We start from the raw sequence: 19,841 nt of genomic DNA, 5'->3' as shown, positions 1-19,841 counted from the left end.
TATTTTTTCTATGAAAATGTTTGAAGTGGAATAATTCGTTCCAATTATTTAATTTCTATTTTTTGCTGAGTTAACCTACACCGTCTATAATCACAATCGGATATAGTCACAAAAAGATGTGCAAAAACTGATGTGATTATATCCGATTTCGACTGTGGATTAACACGTGTTGCAACTTTGATTGCTTAAGGAGAATCTCTGGTTTTTGACGTTGCTAACATGGAATTCACTCGCTCTGCATTTGATAGGGTAGTTGCATCTGAAGAAAAAGGAAGGAAGGCAGGAAAAAATGGAAGACCAGAATTATTCGAGCAGGAAGAAAAGAAATCTATATTTGGAGTGCTTAAAATAGAATGTGAAAGTGGGACAATTCACAATGCAGAGCATTTGAGAAAACTAGTTTGCTACAATTTTTTATTTATTACATTTATCAATTTTTTATATATATTCAGCTGAACACTGTTATCAATGATAGGAAAAAAGATGATTTCGATGAAGAAGATGATGAAGTGAACATTTCTAAAGCATATCACTATCAATACACCAGAGGGAACCCCGAGCTTAAGGCTTCAAACCCTCGAAATGTCGACATTCAAAGGCTATCTGAATCAAATCAACAAACTATATTTCCCTTTTCACTCAACTTGAATCCTTCTTGAAAAGCATAAGTATTCTAATTCTTTCATCTTCAGTATTGATGAATCTTCTATTCAGCTTTCTGCTTCTTTCTCTTCTTTAATTTTTCCATCCAACCGAAAAGTTTGCTGGTTTCTCCAAAACATCGCTGAATATACAAAATGCAGCTCCATTAATTGCAGCTGTAGCTGATGGCTATTCACCGAAAAATGTCGTTCTGTTGCCATGCCGCAAATTTTCAGATGAACGACGCCTTGTTTTGAGTTCGCAGTTGGATGTTAGGGGAGAAAATGAAGGCTGGATGATTGAAGCACTATTCCTCAAATACGCTGAAGAAGTGTTGCTCTAAGGGATCACACAAAGAAGAGAAACTTTGAAGAAAAGAGAAGAATGGTGCATTCTCCTTTCTGATTCCCATTCTTCGAGAGCGCAGCCAAACTTCTGGAAGAAGTTTGCTGATTTTTCTATAGATATAGTAACCTTCGTACCCCACCATACTCACATCGCACAGCCATTGGATAGTGGAGTATTTGCCGTTTTTTAAAAGACGATTAGTTCTAATTTTGAAGCACATTCTTCTTCTTCAATTATTTTGCGATGAGAAGTACTAGTTGATGTGCTTCCACAAGCTTTGCAAACTTCTTTGTTGCCTTCAACAATAAAATCTTCATTTGCGAAGAGCGGAGTGTTGTCTCATTAGTAGTACGAAGCGTTTGCCAAGCTTCCAAAAGAACATTCAGTCATCACGAAGACGATGATTCATATGTTTGACTATTTTGGAAAATTAATCACCAACGAAGAATTTTTAATAGAATGGAAAAAAGAAAAGGATGAAAGAAAAGAGTCAAAAAATGAAGAAAAAGATAATGAAGAATCAGAGAAGGCTTTGCTTGAAGATGAAAAACTGAAAAAAGAAAATGCAGTTTTGTGAAAAATTATAACTGATAATTTTTCTGATGAAAAAAAAAAAAAAATAAATAAAAAATAAATAAATAAAAAAATAAAAAAAAAATAAAAATAAAAGAAAAGAAAAAGAAAAACAAACACTCGAAAAATTGTGAAACGAGAGCTTGTTGATTATATTTATTATTAATATTTTTTTAAAAACGAAATCAATACACAACGCACAAAAATAAATTTATTTATTTTTTGTTCTGGTTTTCAAAAAAATATTCGGGTTTAAAAATCACCCTATATATCAAATCAGAATAATTTTCAATATATCAAAATAAAAATTTGGATTGATTTGAATTCATTCACTATAAATTGCAACCAATTGCTTTACCAATGTTTTGTTTTGCTGTGGCCGTTTCTTTCTTGTTCATTGCAAGAAATTCAACACAAGAATCCACCTTAAAAATCATAACCTGAATTATAGAAGAATAAGCAAAATTAAAAATAAGTTTGTAAGGGCATGCAGATGTTATCCAATAAAGAATTAAAATAGATTTATTCAAAATGGATAAAGTTATAGTAAAATTAAACATTAATTGAAATAAATACGATTATAATTATTTGAAAGCGATGACATCACAAACCACAAATCTAACAGAAGGTGGTACATCGGTTATGTAAATTTGTTCACATTGCCTTCCATTTTTAAAGAAATGAACAGTTCGAGGTATTTTTGTCATATTTAACTCCATCATAACTATATCACCTGCCTCAAAAACAAAGCCGTCAGATCGAACTGCACAGCTCACCATGTGCGCATCTTGGTATCCACTTTTATCAAGCAAATTGAATATTATTGCAAAAAAGGATGGGCATGCAAATAAGAAAATAATGAATTAATACACCAATTTGCATATAAAACTAACAGTCAAGAAAAAATCAACATTTCCTCAATGAAACAATTCATTTTGCTTGCGAAAAAGGCTACTAAACTTTCAATTTGTCATTTTCTCATTTTTCAAATGGCTCATAAGATGCTCAAGTTCAGCATACCACGTTCCACTTAAACACAAACTTTGACCGGCTGAAATCACACAACTAATTAAACAGAAACATAACAATAATAATAAACTGAACAAACGAGTGCCATGATATCCAGCATGCCGCGAAAACTCTGTCTGCTTCAATTCAGTTGTTGTCGGAAAAACTCCCATTGCTTTAAAGAGAAAAATAGTAATTCAATGAAAGCTGATTTCCAGAATAAGAAAGAAGCATACTTACACAGTTTTTAATTTCTTTTATCATAAAGGAACTTCAAAATCCAATTATTGAGCAACGTTAAAAAAAGAAGAGATTTCAAAAAAACAACATTCATACAGCTGCCATATTCCCTAATAACACAATAGAAAATGAAAATATATTTTATTCATTCAATAACAGCAAATCAATATATCATTCTTTAAAACAAAACTGAACAAAAAAAAAAAAAAAAAAAAAAAAAAAAAAGAGAGAGAGAAGAAAGAAAGATCTAAATACTTGTACTCATAGTTAGGACACTCACATTAACATATACAAAAAACATACTGATTCCAGAATCTGATTGTACATAAATGATTTTGCAGAAGTTGATCCGATTCGAGTTATGATGTTTCTGTTTTCAGCAAAAGTATTTGGCGTCAGGAATAAAAAGCGGCTTGCTGACGATGCTTCAGAGACCGACGTTGAAAGAATAAAACGAAATATGCAAATAACCACGAATAATCACATTTGCAAACATGTGATATTTTTATGAAACAAAAGAGGAAATTTCACATATAGAGCATCAATCAAGAACCTCTTACAAAACACAAACGTTTCGCTTTTGCTTCTTCCCTCAATTTTGCGGCCAACGTCTTAATCTCTGAAGATACATCTGCGCACCTTTTGTTGATAAGCTCCAATTCTCCTTTCATATTTTCTGTTTCCTTTTTCTCCTTCTCGCGTGCCGCAACCTCTTCGTCATACAGCCTCTGCTCGTTCTCTCTTTCTCTCTGCAGCTTTTCTCTCTGTGCCCGTTCTCTTTCGGTCTGCTCCCGCTGATCCTGCAGCTCGCCCCGAAGCCTGTTGATAGTCCGCTCAATCCCATACACACTCGTAAACGGAAAAGGTGTTGACCGAGTAATAGAAAAGCCGGCCATGTCGTCAGAAGGGATTGATGATGCTTCAACAGAGGCTGAAGAAGAAGGAGCGAAACTTCCCACTTTTTGAGTGTTTTGCCACCGTCCGAACTGCTTCAAAGTTAATGTTGCACCATCAGACACAGAAGAACATTCAGCTTCTTCCAATTGAAGCAGCCCTTGTATCAATTCTTGTGTCACCCATCTCCCTTCGCCGTTAGCCAGAAGGAGCGTCATCAATCGAAAGAGAGAACAAAGCTGCTGCGAAACATTAAACATATGCAGATCGTCTTGTGTGCCTTGAGGATAAGAAAGCAATGGTGAATTTTCAGGCAACTCATCGGAGAGCGGAGGAGATAGGGCGAAGGACGAAGTCATCGACGACAACGAAATACCCGGAAAAGCACAACTGGACGCTGCAGTCGCTCTATTTGAAGCAAGATACATTGAAAAAAGTGCAGAAGAATCAGTTGGATTTGTCGGTGTCTTAGAAAGATAAGGCGAGACGTCTAAATCTGACAGAAATTTTGCTTCCTGATTCTTTAGAACAATTTGAATTGCACTTTTCATAAAGTCTGAGTTAGCAATCAATTTGCAAAGGCAGGGCTTCTCTTTGACTAAAGAAGAAATAGAGTCTATTCCCATTCTGCTTACAGATGCATCTCGCACCTTACAAAATAAAAAGAAAAAAATGTCATTTTATAATAATAAACATAAAATTAATAAAAACTCCTTTAAACTTACAAGAAAAATTCCATACAGATGCGATTGAAAGAAGATTTGTGATTAAAATATCACATGTCCAATCTTTCATGTCTCCTTTTGCGAATTTCAATGAAAAATGAATACATAGTAAATTTAAAACGCTTAATGCAAGCTGTTGAACATCTTCTTCTTCCTCATTTTCCAAAATTTGTAACAAAGATTCGACAATACCGCAATGAATCATCATTTCACCATTGTTTGAATCTGAATTTCAAAAACGAAGCGACAAAATAAATAAAAAATTCAAAAACACGAATATATACAATAAAGTCATATATTTTCATCAAACTGTTTATAAAGGCAATTAGAAGTTGAGACAATGCCTCAAATCTAAAAAAACGTTGCGTTAAAATGATGGATTTCAATTCTTCAAGCTCACGAACCTGTTTTAGTTTTAAAAATTGTATTATTTCATTCAGAACAACAACAATACAAATATCACATTTAAATTTATATTTTTACATAAAAAAAAACATGTTTTTTTCCCGAATAAGAAAAATATTGTTTCACAGTAGAATTATTTTAAATGTTGCACACTTCCAACAAATAACCACGGCTAACCCATGGCTTAACGATAATAACATTAGAATTCATTTTTCAACACTTTTTGTCAAGATCAGTACCCTCAATAGAAAAATTATTTTCAAAGTTTTTGAAAATAAATATTTTTTCTTGAAGAAATTAAAAAATAATTTAATAGTACGCATAATGCTAAGGTGATGAAGATAAAGCAAGAATCGAATTAAAAATATTTTTTGAACTTCAAAAAACAAAAAAGAAAGAATAATTTCCAAAAAATTCTTCAATACTTTATGAATGCAGTACTAACAAATATTTATGAAAAAAATGCACAGGAAAATATAATTTCGGAATAAAAAAAAAAAAGTCAAATCATAAATTGATTCAAAAAAAATTTTTTTTCCAAAAAAGTTTTCCACATGAATCAGTGAGAAGATTATTCGATCATGGTCCATATTAAACATAAGCAATATTGCGTATTGCTAATTTAATAGGTATTTCGACAAGCATACTCCTCAAATGTCATTATTAATATATATCAAAGAAAAACAAAAGCTAAATCCCTTTCATCCGATCACATAAAATGAAAGGAAGAAAATAGAATTGCCGTTGTATTTACAATTTTGACACATATAAATACGATTATGAGAACCATCCTTGCTTTTTAATTTCTTCATCATTTCATGCTCTTTAAATAAAAGTTTATCCTCGATCCTCATTGATTACAAACCTTTCAATTAAAAGCTCGCATGTTCCTGTTATTATTACGCAGAAAATAAACAATTTTCATTAAGAATCAACTGTTTTAAATTGATCTTAATATATTATAAAATATTTTGTTGTATTTTTCAAAAAAAAAATTAAAAAATAAATATAGAAATATGAATAAAATATTGTTCTTTCTCTGAATAAAGAAATTAACAATATTTCTTCATTTGCGCTTTAAATGTGTGACATTCAAATTTATAATATCTAATGATTCTTTTTCACATTTTAAAAACAGAAGTTGCATATGCACGACATTCATCTTCCGCGAATTCACTCTAACTTTGAAAATTCACATCATTCATTTCAATATTTATTTAAAATAGGATATGAAAGAATTTAATTCTCATTTATAAAAGAGAAAGATTTTGATTCTTTTTTCACTCTTTAAAACTCAAAAGATAATTCAAATTGGAAAAAATTGCAGAAAAATCAAATTCCGTGCAAATATTTCCGAAAGAAACCAAAATGAAAAAAATGATAAAATTCAAGAAATGAAAAAAAAAAAAAAAAAAAAAAAAAAAAGATAATCAACAAAATTTAAAATTAAACCACTTACTACTATTGAAAATCTTTTCTAAAATAATTCGAAAAATAAAACATCTCAGAAGTTGATTGAAACATGAAAATGTTCACATGCTTGCAATAAGATTCGACAAAACACAAAATCAAGAAAGCATTTACCACAAAGAAAAGAAAAAAAATAAAAATATACATTTATATATTTCAAACAATAAATGCCCTCGAAAAAACAAGCTGCTGATTAATCAATCTAAAACATGAAAAAATATATCAGCGTTTAAACAAATATCTTCAACAATAAAAAAGGCAGTGAGTTAAAAGTAGATAGAAAGCATATATATGTATATATATAATAAGAATAATAATAGTTATTTGAAGAAGAAGAATAATTAGAATAAGAATAGGTACATCATGAAATGTTTAATGGCGTGTAGTCCTTCGAGTGATTTGAGAAGCTGTTTCAAGCCAAGAAAACTTGAAATCGCCAAAGATGATTGAAGGAAAAACCAGCTACAGTCAGATTCAAAATAACGGAGAAAGAAACAATTTGTCTCAAGTTTTATGAAAACAACATTATTTCCTCTCAAATAAAATAAACGAAAGAGGAGCATTCTAATTTGTATCCAAAGAGTTCAAAAGAGGCTGTGACAAAAAGCCCTCATCGTTGATTCCTCCGCTTGGCATTCGATATCCAGCCTCAGAAGAAGCAAGAGCATAAGGAGGATTGCCCTGGTTCGCTGAGGACGAATACGGTGTCAGCTTCGGCGACACTTCGTAATAGTCATTTCTGACTGGGTGCGAAGGTGTCTGCCCCGTCGTCTCAAACGAGCTGTAAGTCGGCGTTGCTCCCATCGGTATCGGAGACAGTGTGGCTGACGAGGCTGCCGTCATCGCAGAGGCCGAGGTCGCAGAAGCTGTGTTGATGAGGTTCTTCATTGTGGGCGAGTCTACCAGCGAAGCGCCTGCCGAAGAGTCTCCGCCCAGACGCTGGTATCCGCCATCAGCCAGCAGCGGCGTAACTTCCTCGCCGGAGCTGCTCTCACTCTCGTCTCCCTTTCCGGCTTCCTGCTCTTTGCTGCTCACATCTTTCTTGCCTTGCTTCTCTTTCCCTGGCAGCTTCCTGTTCTTCGATCGGATGTTCACCTCCTTCAGAAACGGGATGACGATTATCCCGCACACCCCGCAGATTGCGGAAAACAAGAAGTCCCACTGCAGGTAATGCCTCCCGCCTGAATAGAGCCCGATGTTACTGTTAATGCCAACCGGGATGAGACTTGCCAGCATCTGCCCGCCCATTGCAAACAGCGCAAACAGGCCCATATACATCCCGAGCTGGTCTTGCGGGCACTCTGCTGCGATCACCACTGGAGGAACAGACATAATCATCGCCAGGTTGACTGAGGACAGGATGTTTGCGAGGAACGCCAGCCAGACGAGAGACGTGTCCATCGGAGACACAAACACAAGCGCAAACACCGCTGCAGTGGAGCAGACGCAGGTCACAATGAACGACAGACGCATCCCCAGCAGCATGATGATAGGCGCTGCAATTGCAGAGAAGAGGGTCATCATCAGATTTGACGCCATCTTCGAAAATGAAGTCATTTGAATCCCTTTATCATATCGAATCTTTGACTCTTCTGGCGTCAGTCCAGGGTCGTTTGAACGGTAGATGGCAGACGTCATAAACAATGAGAAAAACGAAGAAAAACACATCAATGACATCAACTCAAAGAACGAAAAAATTATAATCATAAGCATTTGCCGATTCTTAATAATCAAGCACAATCCCTTTTTCATCTCTTTGAAGGTTCCATCTTTCTTTTTGTGTGCAGACTCTGATCCTTTGCTTGCAGTTGTCTCTTTTGCAAGTGGAGGCTCTTTCACAAAAAGAAACGTTGGCAAACAAAGAAGCGAACAGAACACAGCAGAAAAAATAAATGGTCTTTTTGTAAACGCCATAAATCCAAGTCCTGCAAGCGTTGACACTCCAGTTAACACCATCATCATCAAATTTCCCGCAAATTGCTGCCCGTCACCAGCAAGATCAAAAACGATTGTCCTTCCTGGTCCCATCATGAAATTCATCGATAAAGTACACATAAAAAAGCCCACTATTGCCATTGCTATCGCAGCATTTCCGTCTCCAAAAACTGATTTGAAAGTTAGTAATGAACTAATGAATTTATTTTCTTAATTTCAACTCAAACCATTTTCATCGATCATTATAAAAAACGCAAAACACAAAAGAGCACAAATGAAACCGAATAAAAGAAACGGTTTTCTTTTTCCCCATTTACTTTTGCATTTGTCACTTTTTGATCCAATAAACGGCTGAGTAATACCAATGATTGGGGCCATCAGTTGTATTATTGGGCTGGCCCATTTTGAAACACCAAGTCCTTTTGAACAACAGTATCATCAAATATATATGCGATTAATTCTTCGTAAATAAATTGAAAAATGAAATAATTGATATACTTATCAAAAGAGGTTGTAACACTGTCATTACGGTTGCCATCATAATAGTTGGAGAAGATCCGGCACATCCAGCAGCTAACAGTTTCAATAAATGAACCTTCGGTTTGGAAGGTTTTGTTGAAATATCCGTTTCACTCATTATTAAGGGAATATTTCCGGAATATTAGTAATTATGGTTTAATATCAATCATCAATCCATTTATTTCTGGGGAATGAGTGCGATATCTATTGCTTTGAACTAAAAAAAATTAAAATAAAAAATTTAATAAATAATTTTTTTAAATAGAAAGATTAATAATTAAAAATTTTTATTGGGAAAAAATAAAACATTGTTAGTGGTATGAAAATTAAATACATACATAAACACAAAACCTAAAAATACTAAGTCCAATAACAACAACAACAAAATATAATTGCATTATTTCATTTCATATTTGTTACATAAAAAATTTTTTAAATGACATATTCTACAATTTGTTAATCTGTTTTTGCCTTTCTTCAAATGCTTTCATTCTTCTTTTTCTCTCAATGGCTTTCTTTTTATATTCATTTAGTACAGATTTCCGCTCTTTTTCGCGTTGTGCTTCGAGTTTTCTTTCTTTTTCGGCTTTTCTTTCAAGCTTTTCTTGCGCTTTTTCCTGTTTGTCTCCTCTCATAATTATTCTGAATGATTTGAGACACAGTTGCAATTGAGTGAGTGCGCTAGAGGCAAGCGGCGTCAATGAAGGATGGAGCATGACAGTTGCACATATGGAATCCCACAAAAAGAAGAGAGGATGCGCACGACTTAGCAGGACATTGTAGGAGAACAAAGAAGGCAGAAGAAGATACAACGAAATGGGAGTGACACGAACAGCAGAACGCGAAGAAGAAGAAGAAGAAGAAGAAGAGGCATCCACACAGCAATCAATTGAAGTCGAAGAAAATGGCGAAAGCGGATGTTTATCTTGGCTCTGAAAGATTTCGGAGTCAGATGCTTGAAGAAGTGACGGCTTGCACAACGGAGAAGAAGAAAGCAATTCAACAAGACGGAATGTTCGTTGAAGAGGAGGAATTGGAAGAGAAGAATCGGACAAATCGATTGCCGTCAACGAAAATGGCAACAATTCACAACAAACTTCTCTTTCTTTTCTTTGCTCATCAAAAGCATCGATCTTATTTGCACGTTGAACAAAATGCTTCTTCAGCTTCTTTGCCAAGCCGGCTGTTCTGCTTGAATACTGCTCGTTTTCTGTTTCTGTTCCTGTTTCGCTTTCAATTGGGCCTTCACTGAATGAAATATCATCTGATGAATCTTCTTCGACATTCGTGTCTGCGGAATCTTGCTTATTCTTTAACTGTGACGAAGGCATTTGAGAAAGGCGAGGGTGCCTGTTGTCAGCCTCAGAGCGATGAGAAATAGAAAGCGAGGCTGCTTTAGGCGTGCTCGTCGCTTGAGAAAGACGAGTTGATGGCAACAACCGGATTTGTGGAAGGCCACTTGCTTTTGCAGTATTTCTTGTTTGCAAGCTGCTTTTGATGGCAGATGACGATACAGGAATGCTGCTTTTACTTAGCTGGGTATGTGGTTGCATTTTTAGTTTGGAGTCTTCCTTCTTCAACGAAGAGTGCTGGACAGTCTTTAAAGATAAAGATGCTGTTGATTGAGGCTGATACAACGGCTTTCTGTTCTGAATATAATTTGGCGTGGATGATTGCGCAGCCTGCTTCACTGCAAATGTGCTTGCGCTTGCTGCTGGAGAAATATTTGTGCTATTTTCTTGCTCCTCTTTCTGCTGCAGAAAAGGAATGGAAAGTGTTTTTGGCACTTTCAGCGAAAAGCACCGCAGCCAAATGCGAAAGAGTCTGAAAAACGAATTTATGAAGAGAAGTCCGCTCTGGGCAGCCAGAGGATAGATCAGCATGGAACGAAATGCGATGGAAAACATCGAGAAAAAGGGAGAAGAAAGAAGAGAAGCGAGGAACAAGCCAAGATTCTCAACATACGAATCCTTTGCGGTGTTCTCTTCCTTCGAAGAGAAAATGCCTTTCCTCTTTTTCAGAGGAGAAGAAGGAGAAGGAGAAAGTGAAGGAGGAGGAGAAGAAGAAGTTGAACAAGCATTCGATTCATACATATTTTTCGATTTTTGCTGAACGTTTGTAGGAACAGACCCTTTGCCAATGGAATTTCGTGATTCTGAGGATTGAGAATTCCTCAGCGAATCATTCTTATCGAAATCTACCTTCGTTCTTTGAAGAGATAAAGATTTGGCAGTTGATTCAACAGAAAGTGCGACTTGTTCTTGCTCAGTCTCTTCACGAATTATCCCGCAATCCTTCAAAGGACTTTCATCATCTTCGTTTTGTGCTTCAGTTTCAGCTTGTTTCGTCAGAGCTGTGTTCAGCTGAACCTGAACGAGAGCATCCAAAAGAACGAACAGAGAGCCAAACAGAAACTCAATTCCAAAAGAGTCTGTGTGAAGGATCGTGTGCATTCGGAGCTGCTCCATCGCCTTCAACGAAAATGGAGCGGATTCTGATTTCATAAGTTGGATGTGTAGTGGCTGCTGGACAGCTGGCACTTGTGAGAATTCTGTTCCGTCTGTGTCTTCCATCATCATCTTCTTCAGCTGCCGGCGATTGGCAATGACAGACATTGGAAGAAACCATCCATCGCCAATTTGAGACTTCTTTGTCACAACGCGGCGCAGTTCGTGATAAGACGCTGTTGATTCAGCAGAAATTGCGCTTATTTTGGGGCGAATCTGCAGAAACAGCGACATTTTACTGGATTGCTTTAAGCCCCTCCTCCTCCTTTTGGAGTGTTTTGCTTTCTCTTTTTGAAAACTCTTTAATTCTGTGCTGTTTCTCGTTAAGCTCTCTTCATTGCTCAAAAATGACACTTTCTCGAAGCACACTGTAGATGACTCACCAGTCCCTGAATTGCTGTCAGCTGAGAAATCATCTCCCCCAGAGCTTGCATAGCTGTCTCCATCTGTTTCTCTTCCGCTGCTGCATTCGTCTCGATCGTCATCAAGAAAATCACCCATGGCATTCGTTGTAAGAGTTGAAAGCGTGGATTGCGTGCAACAAGATGAAAGAGACGCAGATGAAGGCCTTCTATACAGCGAGTCGTAAAGTGCATCAATGTCGATTGAAGATGCAGTTGGAGACCGACTGATTGAAGGGCTTGCAATCGTATTGACTGTTTTCCCAGTGGCATTCTTTGATTTCTTGTGATGTTTTGTGGGAGGAGCTATTTGCAACGTTGAGATGATTTCTTTCATAAGATCTTTTATCTTTTGGTCAACCGAGTCATCAAAAAGGACCTGTGCAGAACTGAAAAAGGAAGGAATTTCAGACGGAAGGGGAACGCTCTTCAGAGACAGGGGCATCCAATCGAGAATAGCCTTCACCAACACCAAGCACCACGAGACAGAAACAGCAGTTGGAAAAGGGAGAATCATTGTTCTGGCTGACTGATGGAACAAATAGAATGCAGTGCCAAACAACGCTTCAGATGCCACGCGAAAGAGATGAGATGTGAGCGGAGTGAGAGCGACTGACATGATGCAGCATCCATCTGAATACGACAGAACAGGCTGGGCTGTGCTTGGGGCTGAAGCAGAAGAAATTGATGGTGTGAAAGATGGAAAAGACGATGAGGTAGATATTGTCCGCAATGGAATTTGAATGCGAGAATGAGAAACAAGTTTTTGATTGAGAACATTTGATTCATTCGACGTTTGAACACTCGAATCATCTGATGCAGCAAAAGGAGAAGCAGAAAGTTTATTTGTTTCTTCCAAGGGAAAAAGCGGAAGTGGGGCTGAGATGATGATTGGATGTAATTCTGTTGTGTCAGAAGAGGTTGCTCCTTTCTCTTCTGAAAGAGCTAAAGAAGAAGAAGAGGAGGAAGGCATTGAAAGGGCAATTTCTTGGGCTTTCTTTGAAGACGGAGCAATCCAAGCTTTAAAAGGAGTGTGAGGCGATGTTGGAGTTGAAATTTGCTTTTCAGAAAGAAAACTTTCTCCCCATTCATCGCTGCTTCTCTGCCTTGCTTCTGCTTCTTGTTTCATCACCCTCATTTTTTGGAAGATTGCTGAGGATGGATGACATACAGTGTGCGTTTTGAAACAGTCTAATGCAATAAACATGCTTTTAAAAGCGGTTGCTTGTGATTCTTTTGATGCAGACGAGTAGAAAGTTGCGATGTTGCGAGAAGCATAATGAACAAGACCTGAATATTCGGTTACAAGAATGTTAGTCATCTGATTATTCAGATGAAGAGGAGGTAAATAAGTCGGCTGCCGAGAAGTGAAAAGAAGTGAAGGAAAGAATGATTCAGTGTGAGGCATTTCTGAAGGTGAATGTTGTGTGAATGATGAAATGAAGGATGACTGTGATTTCAAGAAGAATGGAAGATAGTGTGATGATTGGTTATTGACGAGTGAAGTGTGTGCAAGAATAAAAGAGCAAGAGACAAGGATGATGTTTGAAGTGCATTCAGAGCATTCAGATTGAGTTGAGTATAATTCATTAATAAGAGAAAAAGTCAAGGCTAATTCCGAAGAATATGTTAGAAACAATGAAAAATCTGAATTTAGACATAACGGAGATTGGCTTAAAGGAGATGATAACGAAGAATCTTTTATGCCTGATGAAGCAGAGGTTGAAATGGAAGATGAATCAGAAGGAGTTGGATCAGAAGCAGAAACAGCAGAAGGAGCAGAAGGAGCAGAAGAACAAGCCGAAGATGCATTGCAACTGTCGCTTTCATTTCTTGTCTTCATCCAAAAACGAAGTGATTCACAGACGACTAATGTCAGTGCCATCAGCAAATTGCTACAAAGTTCAATCAAATTCTCTTGTGCATCAAAAGAAAAGCGCGCTAAATGAAAGAGGTGGCGAACAGTTTGGATTAAGTGATTAAAGTGATAGTGAAATAGCATCGATTGCCCTGAAAAAGTCACATTAAACACATTTTCTTTGTTTGAGATAGCGGATTCAGCTCCAGCTTTTTTCACTTCTTCTTTGTTAGGAATCCTCAGATTTGTTTTTATTGCTGCTAATTCATCGAATGCTTTGCCTGCAGCTTCCAACCATTCACAGTCTCTGGCGCTTTTCAGAATCCAGTCAACTGCACGTTGTTTCAAATCATCGATTTCACTCAACGAAATGAGAGTTTCTTCACACGATTCATTTTGTTGTGGTTGAAGTGATGCAAACTTTGTCGTCTGTATATTTTCATTTGAATGAATTTGTGGTGCTGCTGCAACTTTTCTGCTAGCATTATCATTCTCAGTTGCGACATCTTCTCTCTTCGAGTCTTTCAGTCCATTCGTTGCTGGTTCTTTATGAATTGATGGAAAGCCACCAACACGGCAAAGTTGAATTCGCTTTTTGTTGATTATTTCATATTGGTGCTTGTGATAACGCAAAGCGTTCCAAACATCAAAATCGTTTTCACTGCAAATGCTCCTGTCTGTTTCAATAAATGTGCTTTGCTTTTCTTCATCATCATTATCATCAAAATGAGTATCTTCTTCACTTTGCTCCACTTTACTCCCTAAAAGCCTTGCTTTTTTGCACATGTCGCATTCTCCCATTCTGCGTACGCCCAAATACTCGAAGAAAAGTTCGTAATCGTCTTTTTCACTGAAAGAAAGAATATTTGAACATAAATTAAAAATAGAAGTCGGCATTAGATCGAAAGAACGCCTGCAAATGTGAAACAATGAAAGGTAAAATGGACGAAGAAGTTTTAACAAATATGAATCTGAAGGCGGTGATCCTGGTAATGTTCGCTGAAGATTTGGAGATGCCTGCAAAAAAGAAGAAATTGTTTTGTTGACACTGTTTTCTTGCAGATTCTTTTGACACTCCATGAGAAGTGTTGTTAGACAAACCGATAACTGGATAAGAAGTGATTGAGGAGGAATCAAACAGGATGTTCTGATAAAAATAGAAGATTGAACTAAAAGAGGAAGATGCGACGGAAAAGAGAAGATTAAGCATTGTATGTTCTCCATGCATTTTTGTACAGGAACAATTGAGCTATTCGTCTGAGATAAAGATGATGACTCTTTCATTGCGCCTGCGTACCGAGCTGGCTTTTGCAACAAATCCGATAAAAACCTAAGAATTTGCGCAGACTCTGTTGGGAGGATGTGCAATGAAAGAAAACGAACAGATGCATGAGTTAAACTTTGAATAGTTCGCATCTCAATATTCTGATATGATTGTATCACAACTTTCAACAAAACAGCAACAAGGCCTGAGAATTTCTGTACAATTGATACAGGGACGCATGTTTTTGAATAAAAATTGATGCTTTCCTGGGAACTTTCAAATGTTGAAATCATGTTTTCTCCAAATTTTGAAAACGAATCAGTCATTTCTTTAACTTGAGGTAAATCAAATTCACAATAATCTGATTTACTGTATAAAAATGTATTTTCTTTTTTCATTGTACTGTTCTCTTTTGAAAATTTCATTTTCTGTGGAAAAGCATTGAAATCCTTTAAAAGTTGAATACAAAGAGTTTCTTTTGATTTTAAAGCTTCTTTCTGCTTGTGCAAAGTCAAAGAAGAATATTTCATATTTTTACGCTCGCATCCATCAAGGTACTGATGCATTAACGATAGGACATGAGTTTGGCCCAGATCTTCACATAGTTCCATGACCTTCACAAGATTGGCAAAAATCGCAACATCATCGCATGTGCTTTTGAATTCAATAGTGGATGCAACTCTTGGCATTTTGCTCAAATCTCTAAATAAAGACTGAAACCTGAAAAATTAAATTTGAATATTGATCTTTTTTGTGATGGAAAATGCTATGGGCACCATATTTAAAAAAAAATTTGAAGAACCAGGATTGAGTTATTTGTTTTTTTATAGCATTAGTGAACAATTAATATCCACAAATATGCTTTTATCCAATCATTTTTTTTTTTAAATTAAAATTAAACGAACTTGAAAATTTTTTTTGATAACAATGATTAACTAAATGCATACACCGAAATACAAAATTAATAAAATAATGTAAACATAATGCATAGCAAAGAAAAGCAAAATAACTAATACTCAATATAAAACATCGCAAAAGAACTGAAAAATATGAAATTATCCAGTGATAGAATTTCGGTAATCATCTTCGTCTTCAAACATAGGCTGGTCATGAATATTTACAGAAATCCCAAGACGAGATGAAGGCTGCGAAGCAATTGGCACATTTTGTGGTAATGCAGCAGCAGCATCATCAGCAGCAGCTGTGTGGTGTAGCTGCAAAGGAGATGACGATGCTTGCCTCTGCAAATTGCTCTGTGCCATCTGCGTTCGCTGCATTTGCAACGCAAATTGTGTCAACCTTCCCGAATTCTCCATCGGATGATGCTCAAAAGAAGAAGGTAAAATTACAGAGCTTGAAACAGATGAAAGAAGAGGGGGTGGCGGGGGAGGTAGTTGCCTCGTCTGCATCATAGAAGAAGATAACTCATTTACAGAAGATGACAAAGATGACCTTGACAATGCAGACTGAGAAGAGGAAGGAGGAGGAGGAAGAGCAACTGACATGTGCAATTCAGCTGCTGGCCCGTTTGAAGTGCTAAGCGACAACGAGGAAGCACCAAAAGCAGAAACACTCATTAGATTTGGCTGTGGAGGAGGAGGAGGAGGCAAAGAGGAACTTGAATGCAGTGAATATCGAAATTGTGCTCTATTAACATTATTCTCATCCATTTCATCGGGCAATGCATCCAATGGAACAGACAAAATAGAACGCTCCTCGTTGGAAATAAGCCCATTTCTCTCGTCATACTCATTTCTATTGCTGTTTTCATAAACCGCGTCTTCTCCAACCATTTCTGTTTCAGCTGCGTTGCCACCAGCACCATCAGGATGCGAACTGCCAGTTCCGCTTTGATTTCTGTTGTTTCTATTCTTCGCTCGTCTTTGCCGTCTTATAATGTAAACAATTGGAGTCAAAGAGAAAAGAAACACAGTAAAAATTGTGCTGATGGCAATGATGCTTGTAAGGTAACTGCTGTTGTTAGAAACAGTTGGGTCAGCATTATCACTCGACGTATTTGTATTGTTTGGGTCTCGAAGAGGCATCAACGCATAATACGGTTCAGTCACATAGTGAATGCTTTTCTTCATTGGGAAGACAAGGCGAACAGCTACAAAATCCGTGCTTTCATCAAACAGCGACAGAGGTACGATGCCTTGTGCCTTGGCAGTCCCAGTGATTGTAATGAACGAGCACATATGCTCTGTCCCCTCCCCTGTCATTCCATGCTCCACATCAGGCACAGCCTTCTGCATGGTGAATGTCAGATCGCATCCATAAAGCTCTCTTCCTTCCACTTTTACTGCAATCTGCGAGTGCATCTCGTCCTGCCAGAACAGATCAGCGTTGCTCAAAGTCGGGTGGAAAAACACCGCCTTCGAAAACGAAGACAATTCCGTCATGTCTTTTTCCGCATACAAATCTTCGCCATATGCCAGGCATTCCTGCACATCGAATCCGAAGGCGTCTCTCTCTGTGTATTCCTCGTCCTTAATCTTGACCTTCGTTCCGCTGATGCTCACGTTGCCTTCTCCGCTGCACGACAGATGAGAGCGGTGGAGGAAGGTGTAATGGCTCTGAACAGCCCTGTGATCAAAAGTGCAATTTGTCAGCAGCAAAGTCCCGCCGCTCTGTCGAATGATTCCTCCAGTGGCGTTTGCAAACACGCAGCTCGAGAATGCTGCGGTGCTGTCTGTCAGTTCAAAAAGCCTGCATCCAATTCCGCAAACATATTCTGTTTCGTCCAATGCATTTTCGCAAGAGAGTAATCGGTTGCTTCTTCTGTTCTTCCTTGACTGTGTTCTTGTTTCAATGGGAACAACCTCAGAAGAATTCCCATTCAAAGCACTGTCCAGATCTAATGAAAAACGATTGCTAAACGCTTCTTGTGAATAAAATGCATATTCGCATTGTCTAATTGTGACCTCCATTAAATATAATGTTGAATTCTTTGAAGTTATGAGCACTATATCATCGGCATAGTCATTTAATGAACCAGATGAAGTTATATTTATTGTGCATTGTACAAAAACAGCTGAAGAGTTTCTATTCAGCGAAGAAAGCAGCATGCAAGTGCTATTAAAAATATTTGACGCATCGATTATAAAAAAAAGTGAGTAAAAACTTATGTTAGTATTCTCCAGTGTCATTAATGTTCTGCTAAATTCTCCGACTTCCAAAGCTATTGTGGTTTCATTGTCACTTGAACTGTTTCTATTTGATCCATAGCAGGCTCCTTTGATCTTGTTCAGCTCGCTAATGAAATCGGGCGCTTCAATTTCATTTCTCCTGAATGAAGAACAAAGGTTCTGAATCCTGCGTATTCTGTTCACATCAGAATTGGACGATGAAAGTGAAATTTGTTCAGATGACATCATAACCAAGTTCATGTCAACAAAGTTTGTTTCATTCTCGTAATAAACACCAGGATATATAACCACTGATGAAGAAACGTTAGGCGCCATTGCCTTTGCATATCTCAAAATTGAATCACATGGCTTTTCAAAAATGCCACAATCATTTTCGGATGACCCAGGCTGGCCCACATACAGCAAGCTTGTCAACCATTCATCACGAGTAAATCCATTGACCAACAATCTTCCAGCTCCAGATAGTGACATTGAATCGGATAGTTTCAGTTTATTTATTGAATAATTGTAAATAGCCATATCAGAGCCTTGACTTGCTTTATTCCTTATAAACTTTAACATTGTAATATCTAACTTTACATATCTATACGTACTTGAATTAACAAGATAAATTCCTCCTCCGCATTGTGCGCTACAGTTGGCAAGATACAAATTATGCAAATAAAGATAATCCACCGAAAGAAATTTCATTCCTCCTCCGCTTTTCTCAGTGGAGCAATCTTTAAACCACAAACCATTCGTTGAAAAGGTACTTGTCGAAGTTACCCATATTGCGCCTCCATCTTCCCTACGCGAAGTGCAATTCGAAAAGTTGCTGTTATGCACTTCATACAACTCGCTGCTGTCATCAATCAAAGCACCACCGTATTTATAAGCAGTCGTATCAACAAAATAGCAATCGTTAAAATAAACAAATCTTATGTTTTTCGTTGAGATAGCCCCTCCTCTGGAACTTGCGTTACATGAAGAAAATTTGCAGTGGTGAGCACTTAATGATTCGCATCCCTCAATGCAAATAGCTGCACCAGCTTCCGATTGTGTTGAGCTACAATTAATCCATGCGCATTCAGTAAAGTTTTCAGAAGCGAAAAGATGTTGACGGGAATAAAATATTTTGCGATCTGCATTACACTCACTGACAGTATTATTGCACATCCTGACTTTGATAGCATCGTGATGGGGTAAAAGGTCTCCAATTCTCGAATTTTGACATTTATAAACTTCACAATTTGAAAATTCTTTATTTTCTGAGATAAATTGTTCTCCCATATCAAATTTATTTCTGTTTCCATGTCGCATTGGATTTGAACTAATGTTTGAAAAATAAATTGATGAAGCAAAAACAGAAGAAAAACATGAAGAAAGAAGAAAAGCTTCATCATTTGTGAATATCATGTTGATAAATGATGAGTCACAAATCGAAATATAATTTTTCAATCCAGTAGCAAGCATTAATGGAGTTGAAAGTTGGCGAAAAGAAGATAAAAGAATAGAAATATTTTGGATCGAAGATGCACTTTCTTCTAATTGAAAAAATGATTGTAAAGAAGAAGTTAAAAAACAAGAGCAAGTTTTTATGTTCAAGCGTCCGTTATTACTACTCAAAATAAGACTGTTTGCGTGTTTTGATTCCATATTCAGTGCGGACAGAGAAAGAGAACCATTTCGAACTTTAAGCAAAAATTTTGATTCAAAATCTCTTGAAAATATAATTGAATTAGTGCAACTGTTTGCTATAAGTGCTGAACATAATTCAATGAAACAAAAAAAAGCCAACATAATTCATGTATAATACGATGATGGGAATACGATCAATAATTCTAAATAGAAACGAATTCTTTCATTTATGAAAATATCGAAAAATTGTTCTGAACTATTTCTGCTTCGAATAATTGCAATTCCA

The 19,841-nt window shown here is 36.8% G+C and overlaps 5 protein-coding genes across 5 annotated transcripts; 1 reads left to right on the top strand and 4 right to left on the bottom strand.

The window, feature by feature from the left end:
* Window positions 1-219: 219 nt before the first annotated feature.
* Window positions 220-659, top strand: MONOS_8598 (uncharacterized protein; the record flags this gene model as incomplete). Its single annotated transcript, XM_067879022.1, has 2 exons — window positions 220-399; window positions 453-659. The coding sequence occupies 2 exons, from the start codon at window positions 220-222 to the stop codon at window positions 657-659; spliced, it is 387 nt and encodes a 128-aa protein (XP_067729460.1).
* A 721-nt stretch (window positions 660-1,380) lies between these two features.
* On the bottom strand, window positions 1,381-5,082 carry MONOS_8599fu8600 (uncharacterized protein). Its single transcript, XM_067879023.1, has 11 exons — window positions 4,989-5,082; window positions 4,741-4,834; window positions 4,447-4,655; window positions 3,383-4,355; window positions 3,115-3,236; window positions 2,908-2,921; window positions 2,808-2,842; window positions 2,672-2,746; window positions 2,584-2,614; window positions 2,175-2,361; window positions 1,381-2,003 (listed from the first exon to the last, which is right to left on the bottom strand). The coding sequence occupies exons 1-11, from the start codon at window positions 5,043-5,045 to the stop codon at window positions 1,896-1,898; spliced, it is 1,905 nt and encodes a 634-aa protein (XP_067729459.1). The 5' UTR covers window positions 5,046-5,082; the 3' UTR covers window positions 1,381-1,895.
* A 1,787-nt stretch (window positions 5,083-6,869) lies between these two features.
* MONOS_8601 (putative Glycoside-Pentoside-Hexuronide(GPH):CationSymporterFamilyProtein) lies at window positions 6,870-8,781 on the bottom strand (the record flags this gene model as incomplete). The annotated part of the gene is made up of 3 exons (XM_067879026.1): window positions 6,870-8,410; window positions 8,468-8,659; window positions 8,739-8,781. 3 exons carry the CDS (start codon window positions 8,779-8,781, stop codon window positions 6,870-6,872), a joined length of 1,776 nt encoding a protein of 591 aa, XP_067729458.1.
* Window positions 8,782-9,205: 424 nt separating this feature from the next.
* On the bottom strand, window positions 9,206-14,941 carry MONOS_8602 (uncharacterized protein; the record flags this gene model as incomplete). The annotated part of the gene is made up of 2 exons (XM_067879027.1): window positions 9,206-14,375; window positions 14,856-14,941. The coding sequence occupies 2 exons, from the start codon at window positions 14,939-14,941 to the stop codon at window positions 9,206-9,208; spliced, it is 5,256 nt and encodes a 1,751-aa protein (XP_067729457.1).
* Window positions 14,942-15,645: 704 nt separating this feature from the next.
* MONOS_8603 (uncharacterized protein) lies at window positions 15,646-19,736 on the bottom strand. Its single transcript, XM_067879028.1, has one exon. The coding sequence runs from the start codon at window positions 19,715-19,717 to the stop codon at window positions 15,845-15,847; it is 3,873 nt and encodes a 1,290-aa protein (XP_067729456.1). The 5' UTR covers window positions 19,718-19,736; the 3' UTR covers window positions 15,646-15,844.
* Window positions 19,737-19,841: the final 105 nt, after the last annotated feature.

The sequence above is a fragment of the Monocercomonoides exilis genome (genome assembly GCF_001643675.1).
Source record: "Monocercomonoides exilis strain PA203 chromosome Unknown scaffold16-1735695, whole genome shotgun sequence".
Lineage (NCBI taxonomy): Eukaryota > Preaxostyla > Oxymonadida > Polymastigidae > Monocercomonoides > Monocercomonoides exilis.
This window is presented reverse-complemented; position numbering and strand designations above follow the sequence as displayed.